General features: G+C 52.7%; 4 protein-coding genes across 4 annotated transcripts; 3 read left to right on the forward strand and 1 right to left on the reverse strand.

The window, feature by feature from the left end:
• Positions 1-1,184: 1,184 nt before the first annotated feature.
• On the forward strand, positions 1,185-3,161 carry ARB1 (ABC transporter ATP-binding protein ARB1; the record flags this gene model as incomplete). The annotated part of the gene is made up of 3 exons (XM_014689177.1): positions 1,185-1,775; positions 1,835-2,976; positions 3,035-3,161. 3 exons carry the CDS (start codon positions 1,185-1,187, stop codon positions 3,159-3,161), a joined length of 1,860 nt encoding a protein of 619 aa, XP_014544663.1.
• Positions 3,162-6,355: 3,194 nt separating this feature from the next.
• Positions 6,356-12,718, forward strand: INO80 (Chromatin-remodeling ATPase INO80; the record flags this gene model as incomplete). The annotated part of the gene is made up of 4 exons (XM_014689178.1): positions 6,356-7,273; positions 7,693-8,022; positions 8,130-12,483; positions 12,555-12,718. The coding sequence occupies 4 exons, from the start codon at positions 6,356-6,358 to the stop codon at positions 12,716-12,718; spliced, it is 5,766 nt and encodes a 1,921-aa protein (XP_014544664.1).
• A 3,632-nt stretch (positions 12,719-16,350) lies between these two features.
• trk1 (Potassium transport protein 1) lies at positions 16,351-18,931 on the forward strand (the record flags this gene model as incomplete). The annotated part of the gene is made up of 9 exons (XM_066130363.1): positions 16,351-16,454; positions 16,549-16,685; positions 16,753-17,109; positions 17,175-17,222; positions 17,282-17,596; positions 17,664-17,778; positions 17,838-18,552; positions 18,633-18,676; positions 18,748-18,931. 9 exons carry the CDS (start codon positions 16,351-16,353, stop codon positions 18,929-18,931), a joined length of 2,019 nt encoding a protein of 672 aa, XP_065986149.1.
• A 317-nt stretch (positions 18,932-19,248) lies between these two features.
• On the reverse strand, positions 19,249-20,256 carry pld_0 (Phospholipase D; the record flags this gene model as incomplete). Its single annotated transcript, XM_014689180.1, has 1 exon — positions 19,249-20,256. The coding sequence occupies one exon, from the start codon at positions 20,254-20,256 to the stop codon at positions 19,249-19,251; it is 1,008 nt and encodes a 335-aa protein (XP_014544666.1).
• Between the last annotated feature and the right edge of the window lie 942 nt (positions 20,257-21,198).

The following is a 21,198-nucleotide window of genomic DNA, read 5'->3' on the forward strand; positions in this document are numbered from 1 at the left end:
TATACCGGTCGAGACCACAGAATTCAGAAAGCTCAGCTTTGGTGCATTCAAACGGCCGTTGTTCTAGACATCTGTCGAGAACCTTGACGTCCTTGCCATATCCTGGTTACGTCGAGGGCGCGGAGGAGTTGGCGAGACGCACGCTGGGAGAGGCACAGCCTCAGGTGGTTCCAGCGGAACTTATCATGAGGAGGCTACAAGAATGAGAGACGCTGTGCGCCAAAGGCACTTTGTTCATTTGCTCGTTGCGAGTCTGGAAATTGTGGAAGTTATCTGTTTGGAATTGACAGTAACCAAATTGGAAAGTGGCCCTGGGCATCAAATTCGACGTTTGCGGCTGTCTACTACAAACCAGTTCTATACCCGTCACGACCTACTGATTTAGATAAAAATAATAGAATGATTGCTTGTGTACTTTCCAAATTCTACAGTCCTGCAGATTCGGGTGCTTGAATTGGAACCACCCCAGCGACCATGCACAGTCGCTGTAGGGTAGCGAGCCTAATAGGGTGGCAAAATTTTTTATCAAATCTTATCGGGCAAGAACGGAAGGCACAACATGACGTCAAGCCGTCGTAACTGCCGCCCACCAAAAATTTATCAGTCGTGGTACACAAAAAGGTGCAGCCGTAAATACAACCAGAAATACGAACTGCTGGAATGACTGCTCCATTGAGCCTTGCACTGCAATAAAGTCGCACAGAAAATAGCATGCCTCTACTCCGTAGTCCCTGCCCCTTTGAAACAAACTTCCGCCCCAGTGGCGATGCCGAAGGAATTTTGTGTGCCCTGGCTTAGTTAATGCCTTAGTTTGATGCCTGACATGTATCATTAGAGTCAGAGTCTGTCTTATCGAACCAAAAAATTCTGGCTGCGCCCCACCATCCAAAAATCCACCCCGCCTCCATTATCTTTTTCGACGGCTTTTGCCAGCGGAACCTACGACTTGGGAGTGCAACACTTGTCTTGCCGCTTGGCTCAACCCTTTTCTTTTTCTCTTCTTCATCCGGAACAGACTCACACTTATTTCCTAGTCGAGCATTTGTGTTACTGTGCCCAAGTAACGCACGACGACATACGGCATTCGGTTTCGTGACGTTCCTTTGAACCCGACAACCGTCCCCTCGCTGTTCTAAATTTTTGTTCACCGTTCTTTGTCGTTGTTTTCTAATCGAACCGCCGAAATGCCTCCTTCCGCTTCCAAGGAAAAGAGACTCGCCAAGAAGGCTGCCGAGGGCAAAACCAAGGCCGGAAAGGGAGCCAAGGCAAAGGCCAAGGAGCCCGAGCTCGATGCCAACGGCAATGTTATCCGGGACGACGCCCCCGCCACTTCTGGAGAGAAGCTTGACGAGGTGAAGCGCCTCGCTGAGCAGATGGACAAGCACGGTATCTCGGATCGAGTCACCACCGGTGTTTTGTCATCGACCCATGCCAGCAAGGACGTCAAAATAACCAGCACCAGCTTGGTGTTCCACGGCCGCGTCCTCATCACCGACTCGACCCTGGAATTGTCCTTTGGCCGCCGATACGGTCTCCTCGGTGAAAATGGTTGCGGAAAGAGTACACTCCTCAAGGCCATTGCTGCCCGAGAATTCCCCATTCCCGAGCACATTGACATCTATCTTCTGAACGAAGGCGCTCCTCCCAGCGATCTCGGCGCTCTGGAATGGGTTGTCAAGGAGGCCGAGATGGAACTGGAGCGTCTCGACAAGCTTGCCGAGAAGCTCCTCGAGGACGAAGGCCCCGAAAGCCCCGTTCTTATTGACCTTTACGATGTATGGATCCTTTAAACCTGTGCCTCATTAGCAGGCTGCTAACATATTTGCTCCTACAGCACATGGATAAGATGGACCCCTCGACCTTTGCCACTCGTGCCTCACTCATCCTCACTGGTCTCGGATTCAACAAAAAGACCATCCACAAGAAGACCAAGGACATGTCTGGTGGTTGGAGAATGCGAGTTGCTCTTGCCAAGGCCCTGTTCGTGAAGCCTTCGCTGTTGCTGCTTGACGACCCTACCGCTCACTTGGACCTCGAGGCCTGCGTGTGGCTCGAAGAGTACCTCAAGAAGTGGGATCGTACCCTCGTTCTTGTTTCCCACTCAATGGACTTCCTCAACGGCGTGTGCAGCAACATGATTGATATGCGTGACAGACTCCTCCAGTACTATGGTGGTAACTACGACTCTTACCACAAGACACGTGCCGAGAATGAGACGAACCAGATGAAGGCCTACACCAAGCAGCAGGAAGAAATTGCCCACATCAAAAAGTTCATTGCCAGTGCAGGTACATACGCCAACTTGGTCAGGCAAGCCAAGTCGCGACAGAAGATTCTGGACAAGATGGAGGCCGACGGTTTCATTCAGCCCGTCACTCCCGACAAGGTCTTCACTTTCCGATTCGCTGACGTCGACAAGCTACCCCCTCCTGTCTTGTCCTTTGACAATGTCACCTTCTCTTACTCTGGAGACCCAGCTGATGACCTGTATCGCAACCTGGACCTTGGTTTCGACATGGACTCCCGAACTGCCCTTGTCGGCCCCAACGGTGTTGGCAAGTCTACTTTGCTGCGTCTCATGACTGGCAAGCTTTCCCCCACCGGAGGTTCCGTCACTCGCCACACCCACTTGAAGCTCGGACTTTACTCCCAGCACAGTGCTGAGCAGCTGGATCTCACCAAGTCGGCGCTCGACTTTGTACGAGACAAGTACAAGGAGAAGTCCCAGGATTACCAGTTCTGGCGTCAGCAGCTTGGCCGATATGGTTTGACTGGCGAGTCGCAGACTGCTCTGATGGGCACTCTCTCCGAAGGTCAGAAGAGCAGAATCGTTTTTGCCCTGCTGGCCATTGACGGGCCCAACATGCTTCTGCTTGACGAGCCTACCAACGGTCTTGATATCCCCACTATTGACAGTCTGGCTGATGCCATCAACGCCTTTAGCGGTGGTGTTGTTGTCGTCTCCCACGACTTCCGGTATGTGCCAATGCCAACTTCATTTTGACAAAGGTTCGATGACTAACTGTTGCAATAGACTTTTGGACAAGATTGCCAAGCAAATTCTTGTGTGCGAAAACCAGACCATTCAGGTATGGGACGGCACAATTGGCGATTACAAGAACTATCTGCGCAAGAAGATGATTTCAGCTGGTGCTGTGTAATTGGGTTTAGTTTCTTTGAGAATGGAAATAAGATTGAATACTTGGGCATAGACGGTATGACGAAAATGGCATGACGGGGTTTGCGACGGCATGATATATAGCGGCGGGCGGCGTCGTCATCAGGAATGACGTGAACCAGGAAACGCCGCATTGACGCTGAGGCATGGCCGCGATACCCTTTTAGATGTGAGTTGCATGCATTCATGACCAGATGCTTGTGTTACGGGATAGACTTGGCACATTTCTCATTTGTCCCCCCTTTCTTTTTTTTTGGAGGAGTTGTAGCTCCAACGCTCTGCACAAATAGCAGACGTCTACATAAAAGAACTTGTTGCATACGTAATTACTGCGCAAACATGTGACTTGCACAAATATCTGCGTGAATTTTGACATTTGTCTCTGTGAGAGGAGTACACCAGAAACCCTGAAGACGAGATGTTGAGATTCCCATAAGGCTTCACAAACAGCAGCCTCCCTTGCAGCGAGGACCAATAACAATGGAGGCGAACATTTGTGCTTGACCTTCAGCGTTGGGCCAAGTGGACTTCGCGTGTTTTAGGGAAAAGTGGACCGTGACCAAAAAGACGGTGGTGATTGGATTCCAGGCGGTCCCCCCCCTTCTCTATTTGGAGCTTCTTGAAAACACCACAACATGGCCTGCTTACTGCTTACTGCACGAGTTTTGGGTTACATGGCAGGCGCGGCTGCCACAATCCTTGCACGGTTGCTGGCCAGGCGGGTTTGCCGGCATGAACAATGCTGACGGCAACGCAAGGCCCAACCTTGCCGGACTGCTGAGTTCTCGAGTCAAGAAGCATCACGCCCTTCCCCCTTTCCAACTTGGGTCAACTACCCGGACGGAGCACACGTTTCCCTCCAAGTACTTTAAATCAATGGAGCTGATTTGCACCGTGGCTCACCGAAGCCTTGAAATGCGGAGGGCGGGAAGAAAGCTGACTGCAGGCGCTGCGATTTGGGGCTGAAAGGGGACACGGAGCGATTGATGCTTTTCGGTCCCACGGCATGGGCGGCTGCTGTACGCCGCTGGCAGCACTTGGGTCGCCAAGTTTGCTCCCCGACCAACATTTAAAGTGTCAAGGTGATTTCTTGTTGGAGGGGGGGCGAGATGTCAACGCCTTTCAATGTTGTGTTTGATCAAGGCCGCGTGCGCTTGCGTCTTGGTGCAGGACGTGACACTAGGCCGTTGGGTGCGATTCTTCACCACCGGGCCAGCAGCCTGTACCAACAGAGACTCGGTACTACTGATAAAGTCAAGTACTAGCATCATTACCTGCTGCTTGGCTTGTTGACTTGACTCTTTTGATCTCGTTGGGTTTGGGCCAGATGTCCAGTGGTTTTTGTCCTGACAGCCACGCCTCGGGTTGGGTGGGTGCTTGGAGGTACCTTGTACCTGGCGACTTGGCCTTGGGTGACGCCAGACTTCAGCACTGGCACGGCACACCGTTGACGGCGGCGTTCCCTCTGGGCGGTACCTGCCTTGCCCTGCGCTTGCCTCGTGGTACTACTAGTAGTAGTAGTAGTACCTCTGTGGACGTGGACCAAAAGTAGCTCCCGCTGACAGATTCCGCATACGTGCATGTCAGAGCCGAGGGCGACTGCTCATTGGCTGCAGGCTATTTCCCGGGTGGTCCCCGGCGATGTCTCTGACAAGTTTAGAAGATAGCGTGGTGTTTATAAATGGCCGGCATGGCCGTCGTTGGCGAGGCATTTCACCGCGGCCGGCGTGGTGGATGGACGGCAATGTGTTGGGCTTTGGAGGGGGATCTGGCGACCTACTGTAGAGTCCAATTGCGTGTCAAACCATTGGGGGCAAAATTTCGTCGGGTGTTGCGGGCGAGAGTGTGTGTGGTCGGCTGGTCGTGGTCCAAGTCGGGGCCCCGTTCACTTTTGCTCCAAGTTGACTTTTCATTCTCGAGGCAGAGATAATACCCACATGCGCACCACCGGGGACGTGGCTCACCCGCACACTGGCGCGTCGCTCGCACGAATCATGCCCGGGATACGGAGTAAATAGACCAGATCCACGACGAGACTGGACGAGTTGGAAACACGCAAAGGCCTCAAGTATATCTGTGCACTTTTCGGGGTTGAGTGAATGTTTCGCAGCCCTCTAGCCCCTCCGGAGGCGTGGTCACTTTCGCTTGTAGTTGTATCATTGAAAGTACTTACGTACACTACCCCGTACCCCGTGCTCCGTCTTCTGTACTGCAGATCAATGCTACTGCTGTTGCTGCCCTGGCCCTTCGGCTGCAGTCCTGTAGATGCTCGCATCGGCGCGGCTTGCCCGGCTCCACACGATCCTGGCAGGTACACACATCCCAAGTACATGCTGGACCGTACTTACATGCAGACACAGGCATGTACTCCGGACTCCATCCTCCGGGCTAAGAATACATACATCTGCGTGGTCCAGCGTCGGCTCCTGGCGAACTTGGGGCCAACACGCCAGACCAAAGTGCCCAGGTGTGCCCTGCTGCAACATCATCCGCCATCACAACTCGGCTTTGTCTGTACCAGCAGGGCATCATCAGTGGCTGTGATTTTCTTTTCCGCCTGCCCCCTTTCCCCTTCTCTTTGCATCCTTTGACCATCCCCATCGCACCTGCCTCGACCATCGGCTGCCTCAACACCATTATATCGCCACCTTGGCCAGACATCATTCCTGGGACTCACATACCGGAGTGGATTTAACACATTGACTCGCCAGACATCACCGGCGTACCGCTTCTCCGCGTCACTCGCAAGCGAGACCCGTGGGCGATTCATCCGGCCCATGCCAACCTGACTCTCGTGAGCCATCTTGCGTCTCGCATCTAATACCCAGGTACTTGCTGTACTCGGTATCCTTGGCCGTGACCGGCGTGCGCCTTTACATCTCGGGCGAGGAGAGCAAGCAGCGCCGAATTTTGCAGAGCTGGCCAGAAGCAGATTTCCTCACGCGCGACAACGTCAACGTTCTCGCACGCATGGGTTCGTGACCTTAGACCACTATTCTTCGTAGCCGAACAAACGAGACAAGTCCCCAGGCACCGCCGGCTGGTCTTGGCTGTGACCGTCTAGTGTCTGGAGTCCCTCGCGGGTTGCGCCATCTCCGCGGCCAGCCAGGCTGCGCAGACATAGACTCACAGCAGACTCACAAACCTCGCGCGCTGCTGGGGACGCATTGCTCTGCCATGGACAACAGCTTCCGGTCGACGGTGCTGCCGCGGGCGCAAGGCGACGGCAAAGGCGAGGGCGACATGGACAGACACGGCCGCGGCCACGACAGACACCAGCACCACGCTGCGGCGCGCGACGTGATGAATGCGCATGCAGGGAGCGCAGCGCATCGGCACCTGGATTCATCCTCCACAACCGCCAGTGCAGCCAGCTTCAGCCTGCGCTCACCAACCGTCCCAACTGGCTCCGCCCACGCTCACGCCCGCGCCCACACCAGCGCCAGCGCCAACGCCAATGCCAGCTCGGCCTCTGCCTCTGCCTCTGCCTCCATGTCTGCCTCAACTTTCCATGCTCCTCCTCCCTTTGCATCTCCCGGCCGCAACACCAACGCCAGCATCACCACCTCGGCCAGCGGCCATCATCACCACCACCACAGCCACGGCTCTGCTGCCAGCCCGCCCCTCCAATCGCCTCCGAGGCTGTCGCCGCCGCTGCACCACAGCTCCGTCGCTCACCACCACGCCATCGGCACCGGACATCGTCACCACGGCCACGGCTCTGCACCCGCGGCTGCCGGCCGTGTAGCATCGTCGTCCCCCTACATGGCGTCCTCATCCTCATCGCCAGCCGGTGCTGCTGGTCCCCCGCCGCTGCCTCCCCCCTCGACGTCCTCGAACCCGTCCACGTCGAGTAGCCGCGATCATCACCACCAGCACGGGGCACCTCCAGTGTCGCCTCGACACCCCCCGGCGTCATCGGCGTCCAATTACTACCCGCCGCCTGCCTCATCGCCCGACTCTCATCATCAATCCCTTCATCACACTCGCGACAAGCCGGCATCAGGCCGAGTCTACGACCCCACGACCGACACCACCAAGGAGCGCAGGGTATCCGACTCCTGGCACAACGCGCCCCAGAACTCCACGCCAAAGGTAAGCCGTCGCCCGAGCCCAATCCACTTCTTTTTTTCCTTATTTCACTCGTGCACGGCACTTGTTGCTTCCTGCCTTTTCAAAATTTCAACACTTGACCAAACCAACCAACAATTCCCCTTCCCTCTCTTTTGCCTTGTTCTTCCGACTGCACTTGCCGTCGTCCACCCAGCACCAACACGGGACCGTCCAATTAAAAAAAAAGCCCCCAATAGAAGAGGTCACTACTTTCATCTGATCCGCCCTTGTCGTGGTCATCTGCCATATCAATCTGACACTTTGTCATCTGGGGCCTTGTGTCGTCAATTCTGAAAAAAAAAAAAAAAATTGCACACCACCCGTGTTAATGGCACCATGGCTGCGACTTGTTTCGCCTCACGCGTTTTCTGACTCGGACTAATCTGAATCCATCGCCACAGACTGCTCGCGACCCTCACCCCTACGAGCGGACACCTGCCGACCAACATCACTCATCCTCATACTACAGCAACAACAACGGTCATTACACGTCGCCTAGATCGTCATACAACAGGCCGCGAAGCCCGCTATCTCACTCTCACCCGAGCTTGCCAGTTGGCTCTCACAGTCCGCCGGGCCGCACAGCCCAACTCCCCTCGCCTTCAGAAAGACATGTACCTGCAGCCACTTTGAACTCGACCACCAACGGCTCCTCCACCATGTCAACCATCATCAAATCAGAGCCCCGCGCGGTCTCACCTTCAAAACCCGTGTCTGCATCATCGACAAATGTAAGCCATCTCTTGGTATTAAGACGGTCCTGTTTGTACCATTTTTCATCTCAAACAGATGCACAGCTGTTGGTGGAAACTCGGATGCTAATCTAGCGCAAATCTAGACTCCTGGTCGATCGGCTGATCCCATGTCCTTTTCCAACATCCTGTCTAGTGCTGAGCCTGCACCAAAGCCCGCACCCGAGCCGCGTGGCCCCAGTCCAGAGCCCCTTGAGCCGGAGCAAGACGGTGACACTGAAGTCGAGCCGGAAAGGGATGTCGAACGCGAACCCGAACCGACTCGGGCCAGAAAAGCAGAGTCAGTAGTGAGGAAGAAGCCTGGCCGACGACCAACAAAAGGCCGAGCATCGGACATACGGGACGCGGAAGCCCCCAAGGGTAAACGTCGTTCTTCAATGAAGAGGGAGTCGCCTCAGCCTCGATCAACCTCGAAGCGCCTAGCAAATGGCCAGCCAAAAGCTACCAAGACGTGGTCCAGTGAAATGGAGAAGAAAATTTCAAACTCGGAAATTCAGATTGAGAATGACGTACCGAGCCTCGACCCGACCGAATTCGACGAGCAGGAATACAAGCAACGTGCCCAAAAGCGCAGACGCATCATGATTGATTTTGACGCTGATCAGGGACGTCTTCGACGTGATGAATACACCAAGAGCGCGGCTAAAAAATTGCTTCTCCACTCAGAACTCGGCAAGCGACGATACGACGACGTCTTTTACGACCAGGCGCTTCATGAGGTTCGCGAGCAGGAGCTCTTTGCTGAGAAGGAGCGCAAAAAGGACATGCAGCGGAAGCGACGTCGCGAGAAGTCCATGGCTGTCACTATTGAACTCAAAGAAGCTGCCTTGGCCAGAGCGAACGCTGCTGCAGATGAAAACGAGCGCCAGAAGCACTTGCGCGATGCTGAGCGTGCGAGCAAAAAGGCACAGCAGACCAAACTTATCTTGCAAAAGGGCATCAAAGGACCAGCGCGTAATCTGGAGCTCAACTTGGAGGGTGGTACCATGTCTAGTTTCTTAGCCTCAGATGCTGACACTCCCAAGAAGGGCAGAGGCAAAGGAGGGCGTCTTAAGAAATCCAAGGAGCAGAAGAAGGCCGAGAAGGACTCCGCCGAGGCAGCCCAAGCCTTACTCGATGCGGGCAAGGAACTTCCCCCCAAGGAGGAGAGCAAGGTCCGAATCAAGATCAAGGGCCGATCCAACAAAGAAAAGGAGAAGGAGAAGGATACTGAGAAGACAAAGGAGAGCAAGGAGCCTGTCAAGGAGAAAAAGGACGAGGTGTCTGAACTGGAGAAGAAGTTTAGCTCCAAGGGCTACAATCAGATTTATGAGCAGATCTGGCGCGACATGGCTCGGAAGGATGTTAACAAGACTTTCAAGATGGCTGTTGACTCCTACGCGACAAAGGGCTCCAACCTCAAAAAGACGGCTATTCTGGCATCAAAGGAAGCCAAGCGATGGCAGCTACGGACCAACAAGGGCACCAAGGATCTGCAGGCACGTGCTAAGCGAGTTATGCGTGATATGATGGGCTTCTGGAAACGTAATGAACGTGAAGAGCGTGACTTGCGCAAGGCTGCCGAGAAGCAGGAGATTGAAAATGCCAGACGAGAGGAAGCAGACCGCGAAGCCGCTCGCCAGAAGAGAAAGCTCAACTTCCTCATCTCACAGACCGAGCTGTACTCCCACTTTATCGGAAAGAAGATCAAGACCGATGAAGTAGAGCGAAGCACGGATAACCCTGACATTGCTCAGCCCAGCAACGGAATACCCCAAAAGAAGCTTGACATTGCGGAGCCATCTGGCCCCGTCGGAGACAGAGTTACCGATTTTGAGAACCTCGACTTTGACAATGAAGACGAGACCCAGTTGCAGGCCGCTGCGATGGCGAATGCTCAGAATGCTATCGCAGAGGCACAAAAGAAAGCGCGCGCCTTCAACAATGAGGGTGACCTGGATATGGATGAAGAAGGCGAGATGAACTTCCAGAATCCCACAGGTCTTGGAGAAATGGAAGTCGAGCAGCCCAAGCTCATCAACGCGCAGCTCAAGGAGTATCAGCTCAAGGGCCTCAACTGGCTGGTCAACCTGTACGAACAGGGCATCAATGGTATCCTGGCCGACGAAATGGGCCTCGGAAAGACAGTGCAGTCCATCTCTGTCATGGCTTACTTGGCCGAGAAACACGACATCTGGGGACCCTTCCTGGTTGTTGCACCCGCCTCGACGTTGCACAACTGGCAACAGGAAATTGCCAAGTTTGTTCCCGAGTTCAAGATTCTCCCCTACTGGGGCAGTGCACCGGACCGGAAGGTCCTGCGTAAATTCTGGGACAGGAAGCACTCGACATATCGCAAGGACGCTGCTTTCCACGTCTGTGTGACATCTTACCAGCTAGTTGTCTCTGATGTGGCATATTTCCAAAAGATGCGGTGGCAGTACATGATTCTAGACGAGGCCCAAGCTATCAAGAGCTCCCAGAGTTCTCGATGGAAGTCTCTGTTGGGCTTTCACTGCCGCAACAGACTCCTACTTACCGGTACGCCTATTCAGAACAACATGCAGGAATTATGGGCGCTCCTCCACTTCATTATGCCGTCCCTTTTCGACTCCCACGACGAATTCAGCGAATGGTTCTCCAAGGATATCGAGTCTCATGCACAGAGTAACACAAAGCTCAACGAAGACCAGCTTAAGCGTCTCCACATGATTCTGAAGCCCTTTATGCTCCGTCGTGTCAAGAAACACGTACAAAAGGAGCTTGGTGATAAGATTGAACTGGATGTGTTTTGCAACCTCACATACAGACAGCGAGCTTACTACACCAATCTTCGGAACCAGATCAACATCATGGACCTCGTTGAAAAGGCCACCCTGGGAGACGACCAGGATTCGGGCACCTTGATGAACTTGGTCATGCAGTTCCGAAAAGTCTGCAATCATCCAGATCTGTTTGAACGCGCCGAGGTTACTGCTCCATACTCCTTTGGCTACTTTGCGGAAACGGCCTCGTTTGTGCGTGAAGGAAGTACCGTTGTTGCAGGCTACTCTACCCGTAGTCTGGTCAATTTTGAGCTCCCGTCGTTAGTCTGGACGGAGGGCGGTCGTCTCAACAAGGCCTCGAGGGATAATGCCAAGGCTGGATGGCGCAACAAGGCTCTGAACCACATGATGAATATTTGGTCCCCTGACCATGTGCGCGAGAACGCGCAAGAGTCAAAGGCGTTCTCTTGGCTTCGTTTTGCAGACGTCTCTGCTGGGGACGTTTACAGGGCTACGCATGACTGCCTCTTTACTCGGGCAGTCAATGAGCTGCAAAAGAGCGATAGAATTGGCCAAATGTCAATCATCTATGACGAGGAAGGAGAGGACAAGACATTCACTCCTGCGCACGCATTGTTCAACATTTGCGCCAGAGAAAATCGCCGCCCTCTTGCTGAGATTACTACCGAAGGCATCCTCGACAATCTTATGAATGTTGCTCGCGGCAGTTACAACGACTCTGGTCTGAGCAGACTGGAGATTGCTGGTCGATCTCGTGCTTCGGCCCCCCCAGTGGAGGTTTCATGCAACAGCATGAGCGCGGTCAGAGAACGCCAGGATATGATGTTCAACCCCGCCATTCGTAGGGCTCTCTACGGTCCTACTTTCGCGGAGGAGAAGTCACTTGTTGAACAAAAGGTGCCTCTCGAGCTATACCCTTCGCGTAGCCTCCTCCCCAAGCCCGACAGCGAGAGGAAGCGCTTCACCGAATTCGTGGTCCCCTCTATGCGCAAATTTGTTACCGACAGTGGCAAGCTTGCTAAGCTGGATGAGTTGCTGTTCAAACTCAAGAATGAAGGTCACCGAGTCCTGCTGTACTTTCAGATGACTCGCATGATTGATATGATGGAGGAGTATCTCACCTACCGCAACTACAAGTATTGCCGTCTCGACGGCTCTACCAAACTGGAGGATCGACGTGACACTGTTCATGACTTCCAGACCCGACCCGAAATCTTCATCTTCTTGCTGTCTACACGTGCGGGTGGTTTGGGAATCAATCTTACCTCTGCCGATACTGTCATCTTTTACGACTCGGATTGGAACCCTACAATTGACTCGCAAGCCATGGACCGTGCCCACAGACTGGGTCAGACGAAGCAAGTTACTGTTTATCGCCTCATTACCCGCGGTACTATTGAAGAGAGAATCCGTAAGAGAGCTCTTCAAAAGGAGGAAGTTCAACGTGTCGTTATCCAGGGAGGTGGTGCCAGCGTTGACTTCTCTGGTCGTCGTGCACCTGAGAACCGCAACCGCGATATTGCCATGTGGCTGGCCGATGACGAGCAGGCTGAAATGATTGAACGTCGTGAGAAGGAGCTCTTGGAGTCCGGAGAGTATGACAAACAGAAGAAGAGAGGCGGAAAGCGCAAGAAAGCGGAAGCTCCCGCCAGCTTGGATGACATGTATCATGAAGGTAAGAATGCTCTGCGTCGTTGGTTGTATATATGTGTGCCTGATGACAACTCAATGCTAACCACGGCACAGGCGAGGGACATTTTGACGACGGAAGCAGAGCTGGAGCCTCTGGCACAGCAACCCCTGCCGAAAGCGATACGAAGGGCAAGAGAGGACGTGGGAAGGCGGCTGGGAAACGAGCCAAGACGGCCAAACAACGCCTAGCAATCGCAGACGGCATGGTTGATGCATAAATGAGGGGATAATGCACTCTTTATGCCGCCTCGAAATTTTCATTTTATTTGGACGACCGTGCTATATTACAGGTGCCTGCCGTTGTATCAACAGATCAAAGGGGAACAACTGGGACGACAAGGAGTGCAGGGCGCGTGGAACAATTGCTAAATGTTTTTGCTTTCTTCTGTGTTTATGCTTGACCACCTAGGCAGCAACAAATGCGGCCAAATTTTTCATGAGCGGTCGGTTGGCTGTTGCTAGATGAGCTTACATGCTTGGGGTGGATGGAATGGGAGAGCCTCAGAGGGATGGGGCCCGCCCGTCCAAGGAAAGATAAAAAAAAGCACGAGTTGTACTACTATTGATAGACGGGATATCTATATATTTACATATCTCTATATATTGTATCACTTTCAGCGGGACTTGATCTATGTTGCTGTGGCACGAATTGTACGTCTTACTTGCCCTTCGTCTGGATCATGGAGTTATCTGAGTCAAGCTAGCTAGGTAGTCTATTTGCTGTGCAATGTTGTAGGTAGGGTTAGGGTCGTAATTTTAATTTATTGCTATAGTGCTAAATAATGATAATGCATAACAATTACATTACATGCCTCCCATTTTATTTTCTGACTAGCTTAATCTATCTAGGGCATTATAGATGTCAACGTCTTGTCGTTCTTGCCATGTGGCGGCGTTTTGCCGATTCTAGCCCATGTGCCACGGCAGGCGCTCGCTTTTCGAATGGCACAGCGTCACTCGAATTCTCGGACCTAACATGACCACGAGTAATTCGTATCCCGCGTGGGCATTGAACAACTCGCCACGCTGTCTGCTGTATCGTTCTCGACAGCTTCGAAGCGAACCACTAGAAATCGCGTGCCGGATGCATGCCTCGGTTTCCTCCTAAGCTTCGGTCTGTTGGGGGGGGGAGAGGGGGTCGCTCCCAGTCGACTCGAACCCCGACTCTCTTCCCTCTTCATGTCGTGGACAGGCGGCCTGCCCCCTTCGCCGGCTGCTTCTGCCTTCTGCCGGCGTTATTGCGTCACCGAATGCAGTCTTTTACTTTCCAAACTTTCCGGAGGGAACGGGCGCGCTGGTGTGACCTCTCGATGTGCTGCTTCTCCCGGATGCTACAATTTGCGCCCACCCATCAGATGGGCAGATAATGAGCCGACTCTGTCTTCTCCACATGCCAGCTCGTCACATCAGGACTACGCTGGGCCGTTGGGCCGTTTACGTCTCCGGGGGACAGGAAGGGGGAGGGGGGGCTGCAGGCAGATCTAGGTGGCATTGGCTCGCCGGTATGATACTGGTCAATGAGTTTGGCCCGTCGCTTGCCGCCAGTCACGATGCCGTACGGAGAGACTTTCGGCGTCTTTTGTGGGTTTCACTGCGTTTACTGGTGAAGTCACCTGCTTGTCTAGGCGGATTAAGATTCAAAGACAGAAGCATCCCGAACCCCGGGTAGTTTGTTACACGGTACACCGGACCTACGATTTGACAGGCCGTTTCTGAGATGGAGACCTGGATCGCTTTCCTCTAACGGTCGTGGCAAAACCAGTGTTACCAGCCTGACTTTGTTGAGTGTGGGCGGCCGAGATTCGCTGGGGCTCCCGCCTCCGTTTGTGCCAGCAAAGCCATCGAGCGGCAGAGAACTGACTGGGCACGATAATTTCAATACACGCTGAGCAGCAAGTCATGTCTGTTGCTCTGGTCGTTTGATTGGGCACTTGCCGATTGAAGATTGAAGAGACTCGATTCAACATATTCTGCAGGTGAGTGGATCAATATAGTCATGCTGCTAAAGAATCCTCCCCCCTTTTAGCCGATGATGAGGCGTCAATTCACACACCATCACGTCCTTTTCTGACGTATCATATCTCGTACATGGGTTCAAGCAAGCATCATAGGGCTAAGCTGATGAGGCTTGATAACACGGGCGGCATCTTGCTTGTGACTGTCACGGGTCCCTGCCGAGTTGACTGGCGGATGATGTCGATCCAAACGCATGGAATGGTCTTCCAAATCAACACGGCACATCAGGTGGAAACTGTGCTATTACCAAGCTTTGCCTGTACTTGGTGCTCCCACTACGACACTCCCATCAAGTAGAAACAACCTGGTGGAGTTGCCGCCATGTTAACAACTGATATGAGTCGATATTGTCTCAAACACTGCTGGGGAGAAAGCTGAGACTTTCTCTTTTACTTGGAGATGTATGCAAGTTATGTCTCGCGGCACAAGGCTGCGGGCGAATTACTACAAGATCAGGCCGCGTGCCGCTGATCCTTGTATTCCCGCGTCTTTGCTGCTGCGGGCAGTGTTCGTTCTGCTTTATCATGCTTTTACTCTCAAAATAAAACTCTGCTTCTGCAACCACAAGATGGTTGTGATGCAAGGAAGAAGATAAATCGCGGGGAGTGTATTATCGAGCCGCCAATTTATGTAGGGCTTCTGCGGCCCGAGACAACGATCTCACTTCTTGATAGGGGAAATTCGAACACTCGGCTGACGCAAAGGAACAAATCTCGGCACAGCATGTCAACTTGGGATTGTATGCTACTCTGGTAAAGCCGATCTTAAATCCATCTCCACAGCTTTGGTGAGCTTCTGTAGCCTAACAAACGGCAGAGGAGCGTCTGATTATGCTGACTCGTTTGAGGTTGACTGGGCAATATGAGTTTCGAGTCACGAAAGATAAGAGAGTTTGACTGATGAGGAGACAGATCTCGGGAAACAACAGTTACACTGCACGATACTCTTGGTCGGGGTCCAAGCACGAACAGCCCGGACCTCCTCGACGTGTCACCAGACCTGCTGCCATGCTGTGTGCCGCAAATATACATGGGCCTCTCGTCCTCGGAGTCGGGTTGTTTGCTTATTCGTTTTCTTCGTGCTGCATGTCTTGAATATGCACAAACACACCTCCGGGGCTCCATGTCCATGTTGGCATACAAAACCGGGTATCTGATGGGTCGAAATGAGATATGTTCCGCACGTACAATGACTGTGTATATCGCGGCAAATGTTCATTTCTAGCGATCACCATGACAGCGGACTGTTCTGTCCCCCGGAATTGCGAAGCCGACTGGGTGCAACCCTCTTGTTTGCCATCGTGTCTTGGTTGAACGCGATGCTGGGCCATCAGTGTGCATGCCTTGCATGAGATGTTCTAGTAGATATGCGGCTTTGAACCAGACAAGCGAGTGAGAGGCTGTGGAGGGATCTGAAGTGAAGACACGGGTAAAAAACTTGTTTTGGTCAGTCCATGAGAACAAGCAAGTCGACTCCGCGGAGAGATACGGGCTGCATATAAGTGTGGCAACCGATGCTTTGATATCTCTGAACTGCTTGCCCCGTTCGTGCTACCCTTCCTTATCGTTTAAAGGATCAGTACCATCACTGCTGCTTGTTGATTTGTGACACTATTGCCTACCTTATTTCCACTTACCATCACACTGCGAAACCCGAGGGTTGTTTTTACTATGCGGTGCCCGTCCCTAAACTTTATTACTTTACATTGTACGTTGGCAGTCCCTCTTCATATTCCGATTCCAACCGTCTTCGAATAGGACTTATTTAGAAAACATCCTTGGTTAGTCAAATTATTAAACATGGCTAACTGGTCGCAGATGCCTACATCTTTGTTATGGGACTGTTGTCCATACCATTCCTGTACTTGTACGGGAACATATCTGCCATCGATGCCTACTTTATGGGCTCAAGTGCATCGACTGAGTCTGGGCTCAACGTGTACGTCCTCGAGAGAGCTCCCAAATCGTATTTCGATATTGTGAGGGACCGGTTCCGTGGCCGACCCGGTTTAACCATTCGTGTCTGTCCATAGTGCCAATCTGAATGAGCTGAAGCTATATCAACAATTATACCTGTACTTTGCGACTGTATTCACACAGATGGGTTTTGTGAACATCTTGGTGGTCGTCGTGCGACTCTACTGGTTCAACAAACACCTTAACAGCTTTGGTAAGACCTCCCATACCAACCGAGATGCATGATGACTTACAGCAGTGCCGACGCCATGTTTTCAAAGGCCCTGCTCTCCTTCATGCCCGTAGAAGAGGAGGCACAGACTCTCAGGAGGACTCTCGCTTGGAATACGGAGAACCCAAGGCATCTCCACCAGATACATCTGGGGTAGCAGAAACCAGAGCCTCTGGCAAAGGAAGTGAAAAGGATGGTGTTCAACTGGCTGCCGACAACAACGATGCTATCAGGGGGCCCTATCAGGACTTGGAGAGTGAGGCCAGAGTATCTTGCTCTTCGTTTGTGGAAGAGGCGATCGATGCAAGTGCACCGCACATCTCTTTCGACTCGTCAGCGGACAAACTCAGGCATCCCAGAAGCGATTCCGTATTATACGTCCCTGGTCCACGAGACAGAGATCTCGGTAACGATACATGACCCGCCCTGACACGATGCTGCAGGATGACAGCCATCTGACTTTGCTGACAGGACACCCTTTGGTGGAGCTGACTGGTCCGAGACTGAAAAGCAAAGAAGGCATGTAGGACGTAATTGAGTCCGCCCTTGGCACGACGACGTTACTTACCATCGCGCAGAACTCACAAGGTATGGAGAAGACGACAACGGGCAACATCGCCTTCAGACCCTGGGCCCCCTTCGCGAATCAAGATCTATAGATCGGGCAGCCGCTCTCGCATCGTCCCTGTTTGTTATTGGCAGCGAGCCGACGCCTTCTTCAATCTCTAGAGAGCTCACCAGGCGTCGTCGAGCATCCGACGACATGCCATACTTGTCCACTGGCGCAAGCATTGGACGGAACTCGCGATTTTATAACTTGACCAGGCAAGATCGCAACGAGCTGGGGGGTATCGAGTACAGGAGTCTTAAACTTTTGCTCAAGGTAGTTGTCGGTAGGTGTCGTTGCTCTGTGGAAGAACCTGCTTTGTTCGTCAACTGACCGATGGTGCCAAACCCCAGCCTATTATTTCGGCGTCCATCTAATTGGAGCCATCGGCCTGGTGGGCTGGATTTTGCATGCCGACTCCAAGTATGTCGCGCACCTTGACGAATTCGCCCAGGACAAAATATGGTGGTATGTAGAAAATCCACATGGAAACCGAGCTATGGGACTGTGTGACCAACACCACGCAGGGCTTTTTACACGTCTCAAACTGCCATTTGCAATCTCGGATTTACCCTCACGCCCGATTCAATGGTCTTTTTTCAAGACTCACCATGGGTAATGTTCTGGCTCAGTCTTCTCACGTTTGCCGGCAACACGCTGTACCCGGTCTTCCTACGATCCATCTTATGGACCATGTCCAAGATTACGCCTCGAGGCTCCTCGATCCAGGAACCTCTTCAGTTCTTGCTCACTCACCCTCGCCGTTGCTACGCGCTCCTGTTTCCCGGTGGAACCACATGGGCCTTGTTCGGCATCATTATCGGCCTCAACTTCCTCGGCACTCTTATCCTCCTCGTGCTGGATCTGCATAACCCGGAATTCACACACTTGACGCCAGGCCAACGAGTGGCAGCGGCCTTCTTCCAATCCGCCGCGGCGCGACACACCGGTGCAGCTTCATTTACTCTGTCGAATCTAAGTCCCGGTGCGCAATTCACTCTCTTGGTCATGATGTATATTTCCGCATTCCCCATCGCCATGAGCATTCGGTCCTCCAACATATACGAAGAGAAGTCGCTTGGGTATTATGCGCAGGACCCGACGTACAACGAAGACAGAGGGGCGTCGTATTTATTCCAACATATGCAGAAGCAGCTCGGTTTTGATCTGTGGTACATCTTTTTGGGGTTGTTTTACTTGAGTGTTTCCGAGGCGACTAAACTTGCGGATCCCAATCAGCCGGTACGTTTTCTCTCTCTTCTGTCTATTCTTGGGGACATTTCCATCGTCAAATTAGGGGGCAAGTTGCTGACCGCAATAAGGCTTTTTCATTCTTTGCCATATTCTTTGAGGTGGTTTCGGCGTAGTAAGTTCTTTTCTTATTGACATGGCGACTCCGTCTCGACTAAAGTTTACTGAGGCTGATTTGTTCCCCAGCGGTGGTGTTGGCTTAACCTTGGGCTACCCAGACATTACTTCGGCCTTGTCGACAAAGTTTACTACGTTTGGAAAGGTCGTCATGTGTGCCATGATGCTTCGTGGCCGACATCGGGGGATGCCGTACGGTTTGGACAGGGCCATCATGCTTCCTGACGAGCGGCTTGTGGAGCGTTCCGCGTAAGTTTCTTGTTCTCGAAGAGGCTACAACGGCTTATACCAGGTCCGTCATTTTGCTATTTCCTTGTACGAGGGCGATTGAGGACGATTCGATTCAACAATTTGCCAGCGATATTTGGGAAGGAGTAAAATAATTTTATTGAACCACAAGCACATGGCCCCCGAATACAACACGGCAGTCTAGTATGTCGACGTAAAAGACATCATGGGGTAGACACACTTTACTCTGGAGACTGTACCCGCTGCAGAGCGGGAGCACGTTGAAGCAACAAACTCGGCTTGATAACGTCCTGAAATGCAATATAGCCATATGCCTGTTATTTACTTATTATCCGACTCATTGTTCAGACGTCGATCCCACGGCTTATCGTAAATGTTGGCCAAATACCGGTACGGATGACTGTCGATCCAGTCAATGATATTCCTAAAGGCGAAAAACGGCGCATCGTGCTCGTCAAAGTCGATGGTTCTGAAGCCGAAAACAAGGCCATCGACACCAGCATCCATCAGCCTGTCGACGTACACGGACTGATCACCCGACACGGTCCAGGCGTACGTTTTGCCAACATCGTCCCTGCTCTTGGCGCCCCGTTTGAGCTCCGAGCAAACATAGAACCTCTCCTCGTTGCAGTGGCCGAAGCGCGGCGTCGCCAAGTTGAAATATCCGTACGACATGACCCGACTGTCGGGTGCCGAGGGCCCGTATTTCCAAAAGGAAGCATTTACCTCTGCCAGCTCACCCTCGATAGAGATGGCCTCCATGTCGTTGAGGTCGTCCTGGAGGGACGCATAGGCACTCCCATTGACGCTCTCGAGGTGGAACCCGTAGAGAACGTAGATGCCCTGGCTCTGAAGAATATTGCGAGAGAAACCGACCAGCCTGTCGAATATGCAGCGAGGGTAGTGCGGCGTGCACCAATCCGGGCTCCGAAGGTCCAGCCAGACGAGGCAGATGTTTCTGCCCTCGATGCGAAACTTGACAATCTCTTTGAATAGATTCTCGATTTTATCCCCTGCGGAGCGGCCTCTGCCATCATAGTCGGCCCACCATCCGGTGTGTATCCATCCCCAGACGGGGATGTACAGGCCGTTGGCCCCCATTTGCAGAGCATCGAAGGCACCTTGCTTGGTGAGTACTCTGTTGGCAATGGCGTAGAATGGCTTTGGGACTATGTCGGGGACGTAACCCCCGCGTGTGAGGTTGGTTGTATTGGACACGGAAACACTGGCGGCATCTTGCGATGGATAGCCGGCGACAGGAGTGAGCCGACCGAGCGAAGCCAGAGCCCAGAGGGCCCAGCAGCCCGTGAACTTGGATATGACGACCATGTTGAGATTTTTTTGGGGGTGTTGTAACAAATAGAGTGCTGGGCTGAGAATTCCTCTGCGCGTGAAGAAATGGGCAGAACCGCGTCGGCTTACACGACGGCGTGGCTTCACGACGATGCACTCCTGGCTTCTGAACAAGCGTCGACTTGGGCAAAACTCAAAAACCAGCTACTAGACAGCGGTCCATATTGTGTAGACTATCGATGCTACACCCTCTTTTTTTTTGTTTCTCGTTGAGCCCCCTTTGTGAAAGAGTGTAGTCTCCCGTGCCCAATGTCAAACCTGTCGATGACCATGTCTCGCGCTGGATTTCGAATGGAAGCGGTTTTCGGCACCGCCTACAAGTGCACTGTGTTGTATCTACTAGCAGACTATAGCTGTACATGTGCACATGGATCCTTCCAGTCTGGCTTTAGCCTTGAATTTAAGCGTCCTGGTGCCGCCATCCAAGATACGTAGAACGAAATGGGTTAAATCGCGACCTAGCGGCGTGCATGGTCCCTCTGTTAGAGCTCGTCTGTCACTGTGAGAAACGCCGCCGCGAATAGAGTTTGTCAAAAGAACGAAAATTAAAGGTGTTTGGTCCTATGTATCTAGGCGTGTCAAGTCATGCCCAGCGGCACATGTACAAGCCCATGACTCTGACGGTCCGGACTCCATTGGTCCCAGGGCTGCCGATGGCCTGAATGCAAATACACGGATATTCAGGGGACTATCACGACGAATAGGCGAGGCGTGGGACATTTTGTGCTTTCGGTTTCTGCATCTTACCTGCGAATCAGGCGGAGTCTTGCGACGCACGCATGGGAGTAGCTAGATGGCCTCAAAGGCCTGGATACTGACACAGAGGCCTTTGCACGCAGCAACTGTGATAAGATAATTTTGTATTATTTCTGTATATCATGGCATCATAACTCCCGTGTAGCCCAGTTTCCAGCGTGA

This window comes from Metarhizium brunneum, chromosome 2 (genome assembly GCF_013426205.1).
Source record: "Metarhizium brunneum chromosome 2, complete sequence".
Taxonomy (NCBI): domain Eukaryota; kingdom Fungi; phylum Ascomycota; class Sordariomycetes; order Hypocreales; family Clavicipitaceae; genus Metarhizium; species Metarhizium brunneum.